Source organism: Vipera ursinii (assembly GCF_947247035.1).
Source record: "Vipera ursinii genome assembly, chromosome: 6".
Classification (NCBI taxonomy): Eukaryota; Metazoa; Chordata; class Lepidosauria; order Squamata; family Viperidae; genus Vipera; species Vipera ursinii.
Genome location: NC_139515.1, coordinates 12,697,511 through 12,715,644, shown reverse-complemented (window position 1 = coordinate 12,715,644; position 18,134 = coordinate 12,697,511). Strand labels below are relative to the sequence as shown.

The window sequence follows — 18,134 nt, the reverse complement described above, 5'->3', positions numbered from 1 at the left end:
TTACAGAGGGTAGTGAGCACAGCACAAGACATTGTGGGCTGTTCCCTGACACCACTGGATGACATCGCCAGGGCTCGTTGCCTTGGAAGAGTGAGGAAGATTCTCAGGGATGACTCACACCCTGGACGGTATCTTTTTACTCTCCTACCATCCGGTAGGAGATATAGGAATATAGCCAGCCGTACCAACAGGCTGAAGAACAGCTTTTATCCGTGGGCTGTTAGGCTTTTGAATGGGATGTAATCTTATGCAGAGTTGACTTGGGAGGCCGGTGTGTGGTGTAGTTGGTTCACATAGTGTGGTGGGATGGAGGGTTTGTTGTCACTGTGTGTTGGGGGGAGAGAGCACAGGGGGAGGCTCAGCTAATCTCAATGTACACATGTTGTACTTTGACAATAAAGGTTTATTATTATTATTATTACTGGATAAATTGTCAAAAGTATATAATGGAATTTCAAATATTTGTTTGAAATTCAACATGTGAAAATACATTTTTTTAATCTTTGGTGGACATGTAAGAAAGTGATAAATATTGGGAACAAGTATGTGTTTTGATTCAGAAGGTTCTAACGGTAAATGGTTTTTCTTTTGGGGTTAATGAATCACTAAATTGAAAGATTCTATGGAAATTTGTTTTTACATATGATATCAGCAACAAGACTGTTAAATGCACAAAGATGGAAGGACTTGGAAATACCTACATTGGAAGAATGGTTCGTTAATTTAAGAAAATTGGCAAAATTGAAAGCTGTGATTACTGTAAACAAACTACTTTGACCAATTTAATTTGTATTTGGAAGATATTTTTGTACTTTTTGTGAGAAATTGAAAGAAATGAAATTTTAATTTGGGGATTTGATGACTTACAATTATATGAAATTGTGGAAGTAAAGTACACTATTGCTAATTTTGCATTTGTATGTATTTTTACCTATACGAAGAGAGTCAAAAGCCATTCTTTTTTCTTTCCTTTTTATTGCTCTTTTATCTTGCTTTCTGCAAGATAACTTCTTTTTTTGTTTACTTTTTACTCATGTTTTTAAAATTTAATAAAATTTTATGTTAGAAAAGAATGTTTATTGTTACATAGTTAGGTTGGCATAGAACATGATAACTGTTTTCCGGTACTTGAGGGGTTGTCACAAAGAAACGGGGACATTGGCTTATTCTGTAAAGCACAACAAGAAGTAATGGGTAGCAGCTTGTTAAAGAGAGATCCAGCCAAAAAGAAGAAACTTTCTAACACTGAGAATTATTATTTTATTTTATTTATTTTTATTTTAATTCCATTTATATCCCGCCCTTCTCCGAAGATTCAGGGCGGCTTACAAGCTTAGCAGTAGCCTTCATTCTATGTATATGCCTGCTTATTAGGGCTTTCACACACACCCCAAGTGGCATTATTACAAAGTCAGCTTAATTGCCCCCAACAATCTGGGTCCTCATTTTACCTACCTCGGAAGGATGGAAGGCTGAGTCAACCTTGAGCCTGGTGGGATGCGAACCTGCACTAATTGCAGGCAGCTGGTGTTACTTAAGGAGGCATTAGCCCACTGCTCCACCAAGGCTCTGTATTAATCAATGGAATAGCTGGATTGTGGGTGTTCTATTAATGGAGGTTTTCAAAAACAGACTGGACAACCATTTGACTGGATGGTATAAGGCTCCTACGTTGAGCAGGGATTGGACTAAAAGATCTCCGAGCTCTTTTCCAGCCATAGGACTTTATGATGTTATGAGAATATTCCAAGACATGCTTTGCAAATCACGGAATACCCCAAAGGAAAAACATATTTTGAAGAGTCAGATACATCACTGCATCATGCAACAGGAGTGGAACATATTTCAGGTATGGCCGGAGTATGGGAAAATGCAGGCTCTTCCTTAATGAATTTAGATAGAAATCATTTCCCTAAAGGAAGAACTGAATTATTGCCCTAGGCAGGAAATGCAGGATTGTTGGCAACTGCAATGGCTTTCCTATAAGAAAGATTAATCATTTCATGACAGTATTCAGAATTCTTTGGAAGAGAGTCAGCCTTCCTGGGTAAACTAGACAGAAAACATGATTATATGAGCCAAATCTACTTCATTATAAGGCTACATCTTGCAAAAATCTTGCAAATCTGAAAGTACAAACTTCCTGCCCTTATCTTCTTGATTCATTAGGGATGGTGCTTCCTTAGCTTCCTTCTTTCTCTGACCATTAAGTGACTGCAGGCCCCTGCCCACCTTGTCTGATTGTTTCCTGGGTAGTATTTCTTCTCCCCTTTCCTCAAAGTCACCCTGCATTTCCTTAGGTAAAGGTAAAGTTTCCCCCGCACATGCGTGCTAGTCGTTTCCAACTCTAGGGGCTGGTGCTCATCTCCGTTTCAAAGCTGAACAGCCAGCACTTATCCGAGGACGTCTCCATGGTCATGTGGCCGGCATGACTAGACGCCAAAGGCACACAGAACGCTGTTACCTTCCCACCATAGTGGTCCCTATTTTTCTACTTGCATTTTTACGTGCTTTCAAACTGCTAGGTTGGCAGAAGCTGGGACGAGTAACAGGCGCTCACTCTGTTACGCGGCACTCGGGATTCGACCCGCCAAACTGCCGACCTTCTGATCGACAGGCTTAGCGTCCTAACCCACTGAGCCACCGCGTCCCTTACATGCATTCCCTTACATGCTCACTATCTTCATGCTATGAGAACCACTATCCCTAAGGCTCCTTGGAAAGAAACAAGGTGCTTAACTTTATCTTTAACCTTCCTGTCTTGGATGCTTCTGGGTTTTTAGAAAAGTGGTTTGTCCAGTGACAGGAGAGACATGCTTGCTGAGAAAAGAAATGCAAGGAAAAGCTGCATAGGAAAATGGCCAAAAGTACAAATATTAAAACTGACGAAGCAATTTTTCAACGTTCTCATACAAAGCCATTAGCCCCTTCCAGGTGATGGAAACCTAGTATTCAGTTCTTCTGTAAAACATTCATCAAAGAACTTACCTTTTCCCTAAAATGCTTCGCAGTGTTATCTAGATGGATCTTTGTCAAGTTGTATCCAGTTGTGGCAGGTAAAGATATCCTTGATTCACTACTCTTCCTTTCTGGGGATTCATTCTGTGCTGTTAAGGAAAGCTAGGGTTTAGCAAGATTCTATTAGTCTTTTTTGAACAAGATAAATAATATTGCTTATTTTTTACACTGCTCCAGAGTAAATAACTTGATGTCCAAATCACTACCCTGTAGCAACGTTTTCACTAGCTCAGAGTTTTGTAAAATATCACCAAAACTTAGAAAAATGAACAATATTAAAACAGGTGTCTGCATTTAATTCTTAAAAAAATACCAAAATATTGCCAGATTTTATGGAAGAACAAATATCTTGCAGACATTGGCTCTTGTGTACTTTTGATTGCTTTAATTTTTAAATTTGCCCAGAGTTGCTGGACAGTGTATACATTTAATAAACAAATAAGTTCTATTTAGAAATAATTTAAGAATCAATGCGCACCAATACAGACTGATAAGTCAATGTTTATGGGTCCCCTTTTCATTTCATTTTTCATTCATTCATTCATTCATTTTATTCAAGAACCTTACCAAGAAATCTAATAAACCCAATAAATAGAAATAGAGAAAAGATATGAATTAAGGTACAGTAACTTTGGAAAGAGATTCATACGAATGAATACAAAATATCATTTCAACGTAGGAAGCTAAGGAGGAATGGAAACTAAGAACAATGTTTTATCCAACATGACTGATTTTCTACAATCAGGATACATTTATTTTTGGGAAAACCCGGTAATAAAACAGCCAGTATATGATATTTTATGGAGTTAGATCTGCCTTTTTTGCTTGGCCCATCAACAGTGTGGGTTATTCATCATTTCCTAAGCACAGAAACCGATGACATTACCTACTTACTTTTTGCAGCCCAGGATAAATGCTCCTCATGACACAGGAACTTTGGGTGAGAATGACCATGTCATATTAGAGTCCAATATAATGCCATATAATAGAACATAGTCAAACCAGTGTCTTAGACTTTAAAAGAACTGATTTCAACAAACTTAGAGCTTGGAAAGTTTTCCATGGGTGAATTTTTTTAAGGGGAAACCAACTCAAGAAGCTTGGAAAAAATATGATTATAAAAGTCCAGTCCAGCATAATAACACTGAAAAAGAAAAATAAGAAATCCAAGTAAAAAATAGCATGGTTGTACAAAGAACACTCTGATAAACTGAAAGACAAAAAGAATAAGTATAAAAAAATAGAAAGGGGGGTGCATAACTAGCCAGCATTTAGCCCAAATCTGCAAAGATGAAGTCAAGAAAGCTAAGGCTCAGAATGAACTAAGACTTGCAACAAATGTCATTAATAACAATAAAAAGTTTCTTTCAACGTATAAAAAATAAAAAAGCCAAAGAAACAATTGGTCCACTAATGGGAGAAGATGGCAAGGAAGTGATGGGCATCAGGGAGAAAGCAGAGCTGCTTAATTCTCTTTTTGCACAAAGAGAAAAAATAGCCCAAAAACAGAATCATAAAAGACAGACTAGGAATTCAAATTAAAAGGCAAGAAAATGGTAAGAAAACACCTGTCTACTCTAGACGATTTCAAATCATCTGACCTGATGAATTACAACCCAGAACTCTGGCAGACGAGATCTTGAAACCATTGAACCATATTTTTTAAAGATACTGAGCACTGGGGAACCACCAGAGGCCTGGAAAAGAGCTGATGTGGTTCCCATCTTCACAAAAGGGGAAAAACAGATCCAGGAAACTACAGACCAATCAACCTGACATCAATACCTGGGAAGATCCTGAAAAAGATAAGCAACAGATCTGTGAACCCGTAGAAGCAAGGAAAGTTATAACCAGAAGCCAAAATGGATTTGTCAAAAACAGATCATGCTAAGCAAATCTTATTTCATTTCTTGACAAAGTGACTAAATTAGTGGACCAGCGAAATGCTGTGGATATACATAGTATACTTGGATTACAGTAAGGCTTTTGACAAAGTAGACCGCAACATACTTCTTGGTAAGCTAGAAAAAATGTGGGATAGACAGCATCATCACCAGATGGATTTGTAACTGGCTGACAAACCATACCCAACCTGTAATCCTTAATGCAATTACATCTACAGTATATGAAGGAAAGTAAGCAGTGGGGAACCCCAGTGTTATCTCTTCGGTCCAGTACTCTTCAATATCTTCATAAACAATTCAGATGAGGGAACAGAAGGGAGACTCATCAAATCTGCAGATGATACCAAGGAGGGAGGAATAGCCAACATCCCAGAAGATATGCTCAAGATACAGATGGATATCGACAGACTCGAACACTGGGACCTATCTAACAAAATGCAATTCAATGTAGAAAAAAGTAAGGTTTTACACTTAGGCAAGAAAAATCAAATATACAAGTACAAGTTAGGTGAAACTTGACTCAATAGCAGTAACTATGAGAGGGATCTTGGAGTCTTAGCAGTGTGCTGCAGCCCCCCAAAAGCCAATGCAATCCTAGGTTGCATTAACAGAGCAATAGAATTAAGATCACATGAAGAGTTAGTACCATGTTATAAAGCCTTGGTAAGACCACACTTGGAATACTGCATTCAGTTTTGCTCACCACAACATAAAAAAGATGTTGAAACAATGAAGAGAGTGTGGAGAAGAGCAACAAGAGGATTAGAGGGTTGAAGGCTAAAACATATGAAGAACAGTTCCAGGAATTGAGTATATCTCATTTAGTGAAAAGAAGGACTAGGGGCGACATCATAGCAGTGTTCTAATAATTGAAGGGCTGCAACAAAGAAGAATGAATCAACCTATTTTCCAAAGCATCAGAAGGCAAGACATAAAGCAATGGTTGGAAACTAATTAAGGAGAGAAGCAACCGAGAACTAAGGAGAAATTTTCTGACAGTGAGAACAATAAACCAGTGGAACAGCTTGCCTTTAGAAGTTGTGGGTGCTTCACCAGAGGAGACTTTCAAAAAGAGACTTGGATATTCATTTGTTTGAAATGGTGTAAGGTATCTTGCTTGAGCAGGGAGTTGGACTAGAAGACCTCCAAGATCCCTTCCAACTCTGTTATTCTGTTATATTTTTCACTTGAAATCCAAAACTTAATTTTTGAACTGAACTGTTCAAACCCATCCATCAGAACTGGTGATCTCCAATGGTTTGCTCCACTCTACTGAGATGTTCTGTACCAGCCTGCTACCGGCCCTGCAGAAAAGGCAGGGACAACCCCATTACAAACGGCAAGAGGCTGGAATAAAGCCTGCCAAATTTATTAACATAAAACAGACACCAACCATGAAACAGGAGCTTATGAAACAGGAACTATCCAAGTGGTTGCCTTCAGCAAACCAGCCCTCCCACACATTCCCCTTAAATACAGCTCAGGGCGTGGCCTCTCTCTGCCTCCTTCTGAGGTGCCCCATTGCCTTCCTCTGTTTACTCCTGATTGACTGCCTCCTGCGTCGGGCATCCTTGAACAGGGCCAGCTGTGGGTCATCTTCATCCACGCTGTCAGGCTCACACAGCTGGGTCTCCACCAGGTGGGAGGGGCCTGGCTGAGGGCTCTGCGGAGCCTCAAAGCCATCATCAGCAAGCTCTTCAACACCCCCTCCTCCTCCTCTGAGTCGTCCGACCCAACTGCCGAACCCATAGGCTGACCCTGAATCACAACACGAGACCCCCAGTTTTGCTTGCATATCCTTTCACCTGCAGTGGTCGTTCACTGCTCTGGACAGCCTTTTCATCCTGGCTTATTTTCTATGTTCTCTACTAGTTCTCTACAGCAGGGCTTTTCAACCTTTTCACCCATTGTACCACTTTTAGGATAGGGCAACATCCGAGTACCACCAGTCGCCTAGCAAGGTGTCAAAAACTTGATGACCCCCCCCCAAAAAAGGAAAAAAAGTGATGAAGTACAGGTAGTCCTCAACTTACAACAGCTCGCTTAGTGACTGTTCGAAGTGACAATGGCACTGAGAAAGGTGGCCCCCAAGCCACAGCCGAGCAAGACACCTGCCTGCCCGCCCGGCAGCGCTCTTCCTCCTGGCCAAGGTTTTCATTGTTGTGAGTATTTCTGTTGAGGATTGGAAGCAGGGGTGGGTGGGGAGGTGTTTGGTTTTTAATCCCCCCATCTGCTGGGTGGTTGCAACAGGTTTTGGTCACTTCACATGACCCTGGGACACTGTGACCATCATAAATATGAATCAGTTGCCAAGCATCTGAATGTAAATCACAAGACCCTGGAGATGCTGCAACATTCCAGCTGATCGGTGCTTCTTCTGGGCTCAGCAGAAGCACCAGGATCAGCGCCGAGCTCCAGCTGGAGCCTGGCGGTGATCCTGGCGCTTCCGCTGAGCCCTGACAGCCCTGCAGCTCCAGCCGTCTCTCGCTCAGGCTTGTGCGGTGCTGCCACCGGTTCAGCTCACTCCCCTCCCCCGCTACCACTTCTCTAGGATGGTCGCGTATCACCTGCCAGGTGCCAATGTACCACAGGTGGTACCCGTAAAAAAGCCCTGCTCTACAGCCTGCTGCCTGTTGCTTTGATTATTGTTGTATCAGAGCAACAATGGTACCATTAAGGCAAAAAAAGAAAAAAGGGGGGTCTTAAAAAAGGAGTTTAAAAAAGAATATAACTTGGAAAGGCATTCATGTGTACAAACATCTGGGAAAGCCCAGGGATGAATGAGGAGAGGAAAAAAAAACGTAGAGAGGAAGACTGGTCTCAGTAGACAGGTCCAGGTAGCCCGCCAGCCAACAAATCATTAATGCCTTCCTGCATGGATGGGAATGGCAAGAAGCAGGGGAATGACTAATCAGGGCTTGCAAGCCTCCCCCAAACCCACCTGGAATTTCAGAAGTTGGCTTAAGAAACAGCTGGAAGCAGCATAGGTGACAAGTAGCTTAGGCTGCAGCATGAAACTGCCCTTTGATTGAAAGGATTGGTGTTCATGAATTGAGAAATAATGTCACTAAGGTTGCTGGATGGTTTATTGTTTCTTTTTTCCTCCCAGGATTTTATAAGGTGTGAGGTTGCTTGATCTTTATCTTTATTAGACTTATATACCGCCCTTCTCCCGTAGGACTCAGGGCGGTTCACAAGGTTTTATTAAAATAACAATACAACAATTACAAAAATTAAAAACAGTTAAAATAATTACATTTAAACCTTGAATAAATATAAAACCCCAATTAAAATCCAATTTAAAACCCCAATTAATACTCTCAGTCCAGGCCAGAAAGCTCAAAGAGCCAAGTCTTCAGGTCCCGGCGGAATGAGCGAAGGTCAGGGGCAATGTTGTTGTAACACAATCCCCTGTTATATACTAATTGGAGAAACCAAACTTTGTAGCAATGAAAGGTTGGTTTAATGCTGCTTCCCTCAACCCCTTTAAGATGCCTACCTGAATCTATCACCTTTTCAGCAATCTTTTTCTTTTTCTTCTCCAAGCTTATCCCCAGATATTGCAAAAATTCTTTATAATTCAGCGTGTTTGTTCTTGAAATACAGTATCGGTTCCATAATCTAAAAAAACAAACAAAAAACAGGTTTTTCCCCAGGTCATTAAATTTTGGAGAATAAACTAATGTAATGTTTAATCATATATACAAATGATGAATATAATAATCAAAACAAGAGCTATGTAAGATTTTTTTTAAATTTGTAAATTCTGATACCGAATGATTTATTTATCATTCCCCACTGTATTAATTACTTTCTTGGAATCAATTTGCCCTTTTCTTAATCAGCTTGGGAAGATTCATCTTTTTTTTTAACTTCTTTTTCTGAAACAGGCGAAGAAAGAAACATTTTGATTGCATTGTCTGTGTCACCCATAGCACCTTAGAACCACCTTGGAAGCTTGAAGATGTGTGGACTTTTATTCCCAGAATCAGCTCTTTCATCTTTTCAGGGAGTCCAAGTCTACACATCTTCAAGCTGCCAAGGCTGACTTAGAAGCAGCCACTAGACTTAAAAGAAGCCATTGTAACTCATGGCAAGTCCTCCCCACCCCTCTTCCTTTAAAAAAATGTCAAGTTTTTTTTTAGTTTATCATAAATAGTCAATATCCTCCTTTGAGCTCAGATCTCTCCTTCACCCCCAACCTCTAAGACAGTTTCCAACTATTACCCTTAGATGTTGTAACCTAATTTCAGCACAGATAAAAGGGGAACAATTAGCAACTTGTGCAAATAAACCATGGCGATTCTGGATCCCAAAGATCAAAAACACTCCAGCTAAGCCTTATGGGATCACTCTACAGTAGATCTTTTTCTGACTGTCCCTAGAAGTAAGGCAACTGATCTCTCTTCCCTCTTCTAAACCCTTGGAGGTGTGCCCTTAAAAAAAGAAAGAAAATAATGAACACAGCTTGACTAGTCGTAGGCTGACCTCTGGGTCAGAAGTTTAGCAGAGTTTGGCCTAGTCAGTATTTGGATGGGAACCCTCCAGCGAATCTTATCCTCTGAGCAATATGCTAAAGTGGAACATAATAAAGATATATTATAGGAGCAGTTCTGGACCGTTTCCAAGATGTGTCCGTGAATTCACCAGGGGTTCAGCTTGAAGCAAGGGGATTTTCCATCGCCTACTCACTTAGCTGATAGAAGGCAATAGTACCAGTATGTTAGACTTAGGATGCTAAAACATTAACAAAAGAAGTATTTCCATATACGTAGCTGCCAAGAAAATTATATGGATAGTCCCATGGGATTCCCAGGAGTTAAGCTTTACTTTACAAATTTAATAAACAAACATGAACCTATTTAATCAACACTAGACGTTATGGAAGAAACTTTGAAGTGCCTTCTTGCAGCTACCATTTTAAATTCAGCCAAAGATGAATCCAGTTCGCTACATACATTTTACAAATCTCTAGAGAGTAAATGTCATCATTTTAATTTAGATTTAAATGCAACAGATAAAAATTTGTGATACTTTTTATGAACACTCCTATTGTTCTAGTAACATCCATTCAGATTTATGACACTGAAGACTTTGATGCCAAGTACAAGATTTATTATCAAATAAAACCACATTTTGTTGTTTTTCATTGCTTTTCTTTTAAAAGCATGGCTTCTGTTCTGTAATTATGTGCACCAAATTATAGGGAGGGTTTTTCCTTTGTTTTCATCTAATTTTGGAGGACATGCCAAGTGCTCATAAAAAAAGAGGAATATCAAACAGCAAACCCAGCTAGTAAATATGAGCTAAAATTTGTTTGAGGTTGCTGGTAACAAGAGATATAAAATATTTAGAGCAAAGCAAAACAAATAAATAGTCTGTCCTAATTTCACTCCCCTCTTCAGCTTAATGTTTCTACTATTGCAGCTCATTACAGCTCTCCAAACCTTCCAATTAAAGTTTTTCCAGGCTTCCCTCAGGAGGACACAGATTCCTCATATTAAAGTGACCATATTTGCACCCCAAAAGCCTGGGGCACTTAATAGCAACAAAGAGATGGCCCAAATTAACCTTTTGGTTCCATTTAATAGTTGTTGAATTTATGTAGCCCAAATCTGAGATCCACCCCTCAACACCACTACTGATAATAATAATAATAATAATAATAATAATAATAATAATAATAATAATAATAATAATAATAATAATAATAATAAAAAGTACAACAGCCCAGCCATTAAGGACCCAGATTGTTGGGGGCAATAAGCTGACTTTGTAATAATGCTGCTGGTGTGTGTGTGTGAAAGCCCTAACAAGCAGGCATATACATAGAATGAAGGCTACTGCTAAGCTTGTAAGCCGCCCTGAGTCTTCGGAGAAGGGCGGGATATAAATGGAATTAAAATTAAAAATTAAAAAATTAAAATTAAAATTAAAGAAATGCAACTTGCATTGGACAAACAGAGATTCAATTGTGGTTTTTACTCAGTCAATGATGAGTGAATATCTACAACAGAAATGAAGTGGCGGTAAGGGGTAGCCTGAAAAAGTATGGCTGAATAATCTTTAATTTAACCACTTTACTCAAAAGAGTTAACAAAAAATAACGGAGCAAGACTGAATATTAGTTCTTTCTTTAATACTTATCTGTTTACATACCTCTCCCTTGAGTTGAGTTTAACTCCTAGTAATTATAAATATTAAACCACAACCTTTAATGAGCTGAAGAAGCTTCTTGGATGAGAAGCGAAACGTCTTCAAAGAGAAACAAGAAAGTCCAGTTGCCTCATGAAAAAGCACCTTTGGGATAACTATGACCGGGATGACTGAGAATCTCCATAGATGTTTAGGTATTAAACTATTTGTTTTTCATGATGAACTCGAAGGAAGATTTTGCCATGGTCTAGTTCAGTCTATAATTCTGAGAGTTTCTGATGATCTCCCACTCAATTTAATGGCCTCTGAGAATAACCATGTGAGGCAGGAGGGATAGCCACAGTCTAGACAGTGGTCATACCAGAGAGATCTCTGCTCAACGAAGGAAAATAAAGGCAGAGGAAGGGGGGGAGCTTTCAGACATGCAAGGTTCTGTTACTGCAACCTTACAGTAAATATAGTGTTACAGAACTAATGAGAGTTCCTTCGAAGATGCTTCCTCCATTCCCATTCCTTCTGTGAGTTGAGATATCTCTTGTTTGACTGCTGTCTAAGCTCTGACTCTCCCTCCTGTCTCCTACAGTTATTCTTATATCCCACTACCAGTACTAGGTAAAGGTAAAGGTTCCCCCGCACATGTGTGCTAGTCGTTTCCAACTCTAGGGGCCGGTGCTCATCTCCGTTTCAAAGCCGAAGAGCCAGCGCTTGTCCGAGGACGTCTCCGTGGTCATGTGGCCGGCATGACTAGACGCCAAAGGCGCATGGAACGCTGTTACCTTCCCACCGTAGTGGTCCCTAATTTTCTACTTGCATTTTTACATGCTTTCGAACTGCTAGGTTGGCAGAAGCTGGGACGAGTAACAAGCGCTTACTCCGTTATGCGGCACTCGGGATTTGACCCGCCAAACTGCCAACCTTCTGATCAACAAGGTCAGTGTTCTAATCCACTGAGCCACCACGTCCCTGTACTACCAGTACTAACCAGATGTAATCTTCTTTAACTTTTTTACATCTTTTCAAATTGGCTAGGAGTTGCCATATAGTTGGGCTCATTGACTCGACATCTGATGACTTCATGGAAATATATGCATATACATTTTTTAAAAATCAGTTGAGAAAACAGTTTGTTTTGTTCCAGTATGTCTTTTCACCTTTGCAGATTTGATTATAACCTTGGGATTTCTATCCCAGGCCTGCACCGTCTCATTGGTTCTCCTGTTCAAGTGCTCTTCTTGTTACAGAATCTGTCTGTAATGTAAAATTATAGATAGTTCTTGCATTTCAGCTTCAGTGAAATTTTCATTGCTAAACTTTGTGGTTGTAAAGTGCAATATCATGTGAATTCTTTGCTTGTCAATGGCAATCCTGGCAGTCCTACTTGCTATCTTAACCCGAGGACTGTGCAGGTCATTAAGTGAGAACCTCATGTGACTACAACATGGGAAGGAGTCTCAGGCAAGCGAGAGTTAGAGGGAGGTGGTGCAGGTAGGTGCTATGAAGGACAGGTAAGTGGGTGAGGGTCGCCACTGGATACTACAGATCACCAGTGAACAGGGAGGTGCTGCAGGTGGGCGCTAATAGTGAGCAAGTGGGCAGGCGTGGGTGGGCACAATAAAATGGAGGCAGACAAAGATGTGGCAGGAGTGAGAGTAACTGGCACCCTCGTGCTGGCTTCCTCATTGACTTTGCTTGTGGGAAGCCAGCAGGGAAGGTTGCAAAAGGGGATCACGTGACTGCAGGACACTGCAACTGTTATAAATTGTAAGCTGGTTGTCAAGTACCCAAACCACAATCATGTGACTGCAACGGCTGCAGCTTCCCAAACCAATCAACTCCACCTCGTTCAGTGCCATCGTAACTTTGAAAAGTTGCTTGAACAAGTAACCCAAGAACTACCTGTATTGCATATCCTATATAGCATAATGAGAGAGAGAATAGATCTGGAGCTTTCATGTGAGACCCTTTCTGCATTTTCTCACCATCTTTTCTCATGACTAAATACATCCAGCTCAGTGGGTGTGATTTAAATACCTAAACAACCGGTTATCTGCGTGGATGCTGCTTCTGGAAGTCCATTCTGGGCCTGGGCCTCCAAGGCCCAGAACGGACTTCCAGAAATGGTGTCCACACACTTCCGGTGGGACATTCTGGGCCTGGAAAGCCTCCCCCAGGCCTCCGAGGCTCCGAATGGACTTCTGGAAGCAGCATCCACACACTCCCAGCAGGCTGTTCTGGGCCTGGGAGGCCTCCCCCAGGCCTCTGAGGCCAAGAACGGACTTCCAGAAGTGGCATCCTCGCACTTCTGGTGGTCCATTCTGGGCCTTGTAAAAAAAAGACTAGAGCTTCAGCCAGTTCACCAACAAAAAATTAGATACTGGTTCTGCTGAACCAGTGTGAACCGGCTGAATCCTACCACTGAACCACTCCAATAGTAAAACATATACCAGGATCATCCACAGAGATATCAAAAAAATCAAGATAGTGGTTACAACTACATGCCTGAATTTCTTCTCCTTCTTTGTCTGCAATATGTTATATGCGAAAAAGGGCAGGGTTTTGTTCATGCAATCATGGTCAGCATCTTCATTTTTTAAAATCTAATTAGTGTGTACTCTGGTAATCATCCCAGTTACTTTTCTGTAAATTGGATCTAATTTCTGAGTCCTGCTAAAATGCAATGCTCAGAAGACGACACAATACTCAAGCCAATGTGCAATCCAGTGGAGCAATTGCTTAAAGACAGTTGGAAATTATATTGTACTTCAGCTGATACAGCCTAACATTGCACTGTTCTTCTTTGGAACGACATCACCCTGCTAGTTGATATTCAGACTTCAACAAACTAGTATCCATGCTTTTTGCCACAGTTATTCTTCTGAAACCAAGTGTCCCCTATCTTACATTTGTGCAATTTTTTTAAATTTCCTAAGTGAAGAACTTCATATTCATATTAAACTTGGATTCTCATATTCTTAGCAAGGTTGTGCACCAGAAAGTCCCTCCTGTCCCTAAGTTGCAAAAGTGTATTTAACTCCTCACCCACTTTGAATATAGGCATGAAAAGTATGCAGGCGCACTTGATGACACTGGAGAACATTGTGAAATGTGTGATAGTTGAAAACTGAGTTTCTGTTCCTGTAAAGATTATTTCCATTCATCACTTACAAAGTACAAAATAATAATAACAACAACAACAATTTAATCAAAAATAGTCTTTCCCAACAACCCAAGAGACGGCTTTACACATGGACATCACCAGATGGTCAACACAGAAATCAGATTGACTATGTGCTCTGCAGTCAAAGGTGGAGAAGCTCTATACAGTCAGTAAAAACAAGACCAGGAGCTGACTGTGGCTCAGATCATGAGCTTCTCGTTGCAAAATTTAGGCTTAAACTGAAGAAATTAGGGAAAAGCACTAGGCCCTCAGATATGAACTAAATTATATCCCTGATGAATACACAGTAGAGGTGACAAATAGTTTTAAAGAATTAGATCTGATAGACAGAGTGCCTGAAGAATTATGGACAGAGGTTCGCAAAATTGTACAAGAGGTAGCAACTAAAACCATCCCAAAGAAAAAGAAATGCAAGAAAGCAAAATGGCTGTCTGAGGAAGCTTTGCAAACAGCTGAGGAAAGGAGGGAAGTGAAAGGCAAGGGAGAAAGAGAAAGATACACCCAACTGAATGCAGAATTCCAGAGAATAGCTAGAAGAGATAAGAATGCCTTTTTAAATGAACAGTGCAAAGAAATAGAAAACAATAGAATAGGGAGGACCAGAGATCTCTTCAAGAAAATTGGAGATATGAAGGGAACGTTTCATGCAAAGATGGGCATGATAAAGGACCAAAATGGCAGGGACCTAACAGAGGAAAAAGAGATTAAAAAGAGGTGGCAAAACTACACAGAAGAACTATACAAGAACGATCTTAACATCCCTGATAACCACGATTGGGTGGTCACTGAATGTAAAGTGAAATGGGCCTTAGGAAATCTGAGAAACATCAAAGTGGAGGTGACAGTATTCCAGCTGAGCTATTCAAAATCTTACAAGACGATGCAGTAAAAGTGCTACACTCAATTTACCAGCAAATGTGGTGGCGCATCAGCTCCCTCTGTTCCTGGAGGAAACTGATTATCTGGACCCGTACCAATCGGGTTTCAGGCCCGGACACAGCACGGAGACGGCATTGGTCGCGCTGGTGAATGATCTCTGGAGGGCAAGGGACAGGGGTTGCTCCTCTGTCCTGGTCCTATTAGATCTCTCAGCGGCTTTTGATACCATCGACCATGGTATCCTGCTGCGGCGTCTCAGGGGGTTGGGAGTGGGAGGCACCGTTTTACGGTGGTTCTCCTCCTACCTCCAGGGTCGCTTGCAGTCGGTGTTGACGGGAGGGCAGAGATCCGCCCTGAGGCCTCTCATTTGTGGAGTCCCTCAGGGGTCGGTTCTCTCGCCTCTCCTGTTCAACATCTATATGAAGCCGCTGGGCGAGATCATTCGTGGTTTCGGGGTGGGGTATCATCAGTACGCTGATGATACCCAACTTTTTCTTTCCACCCCGAACCAACCCAGTGATGCCCTCTCCGTGATGTCCCGGTGCCTGGAGGCGGTTCAGGTCTGGATGGGGAGAAACAGGCTTCGTCTCAATCCCGCCAAGACTGAGTGGCTGTGCATATCGGCATCTCGGTTTAACCAAGTTATTCCACCTCTAACGATGGGGGGTGAGGTGTTACCCCCCGTTGATAGGGCTCGCAACTTGGGCGTCCTCCTGGATTCACGACTCAATTTTGAAGATCACATAGGAGCCGTGACCAGGGGGGCTTTTGCACAGGTTCGCCTGGTGCGCCAGTTGCGTCCCTATCTGGACCGAGACGCCCTACGCACAGTTACTCATGCGCTTGTGACCTCCCGTTTGGACTACTGTAACGCTCTCTACATGGGGCTGCCCTTGAAGACCACTCGGAGGCTTCAACTGGTGCAGAATGCGGCCGCACGAGTTGTAATGGGGGTCTCCCGATACTCCCATGTAACACCTCTACTCCGCGAGCTGCATTGGCTTCCGGTTGCCCTCCGGGTGAAATTCAAGGTGCTGGTTATCACCTATAAAGCCCTACATGGCCTGGGTCCGGGGTATTTGAGGGAACACCTGCTGCCGGCATCAAATGCCCTTCGCCCAGTGCGCTCCCACAGGGAGGGTCTGCTCAGGGTCCCACCGGTAAGAGATTGCCGGCGGGTGACACCCAGGGATAGGGCCTTCTCAGTGGGAGTGCCTGCCCTCTGGAACCAGCTGCCATTGGAGCTGAGGACTGCCCCCGACCTCCGATCATTCCGCTGGGGCCTGAAGACCTGGCTCTTTGAGCTCTCGGGCCCAGGCTGAGGAGAAATTTATTTTAATTGGGGTTTTTAATAGTACAGGGTTGGTTTAATCTTTTTTTAAATTGGTTTTTAACTTTTGTATGATTGATTTTTAACTCCCTGTAAACTGCCCTGAGTCCTCAGGGAAAGGGCGGTATATAAATGCAATAAAATAAATAAATAAATAAATAAATAAATAAATAAATAAATAAATAAATAAATTTGGAAAACTCAACAGTGGCCATAGGACTGGAAAAGGTCAGTTTACATTCCAATTCCAAAGAAAGGCAGTGCCAAAGAATGTTCAAACTATCGCACCATTGCACTCATTTCACATGCTAGTAAACTTACATTTTAAATCCTACAAGCTAGACTCCAGCAGTATGTGGATTGAGAACTACCAGAAGTACAGGCAGGATTTCGAAGAGGCAGAGGAACTAGAGATCAAATTGCCAACACACGCTGGATCATGGAGAAAGCTAGGGAGTTCCAGAAAAACATCTACTTCTGCTGCATTGACTATGCTAAAGCCTTTGATTGTGTGGATCACAACAAATTGTGGCAAGTTCTTAAAACATGGGAGTACCAGACCATCTTATTTGTTTCTTGAGAAACCTGTATGCGGATCAAGAAGCAACAGTGAGAACTGGACATGGAACCACTGATTGGTTCAAAATTGGGAAAGTCCGGCAAGGCTGTATAATGTCACCCTGCCTATTTAACTTATATGCAGAGCATATCATGAGAAAGGCAGGGCTAGATGAATCAAAAGTTGGAATTAAGTTTGCCAGGAGAAATATCAACAACCTAAGATATGCAGATGATACCACTCTAATAGCAGAAAGTGAAGAAGAACTAAAGAGCCTCGTGTTGCGGGTGAAGAAGGAGAGTGCAAAAGTGGGCTTGAAACTCAACATTAAGAAAACCAAGATCATGGCATCCGGCCCTCTCAATTCCTGGCAAATAGATGGGGAAGAAATGAAGGTAGTGACAGATTTTATTTTCCTGGGCTCCAAGATCACCACAGATTGGGACTGCAGCCAAAAAAATAAAAGACGCTTGCTCCTGGGGAGGAACGCTGTGGCAAATCTAGACAGCATACTAAAAACCAGAGACATCACCCTGCCAACAAAAGTGCGAATAGCCAAGGCCATGGTTTTCCCAGTTGCAATGTATGGCTGTGAAAGTTGGACCATAAGAAAGGCTGCGCACCAAAGAATTGAGGACTTTGATCTATGGTGCTGGAGAAGACTCCTGAGAGTCCCTTGGACTGCAAAGCATTCAAACCAGTCAGTCCTAGAGGAGATCAACCCTGACTGCTCTTTAGAAGGCCAGATCCTGAAGTTGAAACTCAAATACTTTGGCCACCTAATGAGAAGGAAGGACTCACTGGAGAAGAGCTAATGCTAGGAAAGATAGAGGACAAGAGAAGAAGGGGATGACAGAGAATGAGGTGGCTGGATGGAGTCACTGAAGCAGTAGGCTGAGCTTAAATGGACTCCAGAAGATGGTAGAGGACAGGAAAGCCTGGAGGAACGTTGTCCATGGGATCGCGATGGGTCGGACATGACTTTGCAACTAACAACAACAATAAATCAAAAATTGAATTGGAATCCAGAATACTGCAAACAAATTGTGAAATCACACCCAATCCTCTTCTTTGTGTTCCCCCATAAGGGGTTATAGAAACAAAATACCT

At 41.7% G+C, this 18,134-nt stretch overlaps 1 protein-coding gene across 1 annotated transcript in view; it reads right to left on the bottom strand.

The window, feature by feature from the left end:
- EFCAB6 (EF-hand calcium binding domain 6) overlaps window positions 1-18,134 on the bottom strand; it is a gene marked incomplete at its 5' end in the record, with an annotated part of 137,058 nt that overhangs the window by 94,630 nt on the left and 24,294 nt on the right. The window contains 2 exons of the mRNA XM_083366235.1: window positions 2,989-3,107; window positions 8,422-8,543. Coding sequence (XP_083222361.1) covers window positions 2,989-3,107; window positions 8,422-8,543 — 241 coding nt within the window. The remainder of the gene's footprint in view (window positions 1-2,988; window positions 3,108-8,421; window positions 8,544-18,134) is intronic.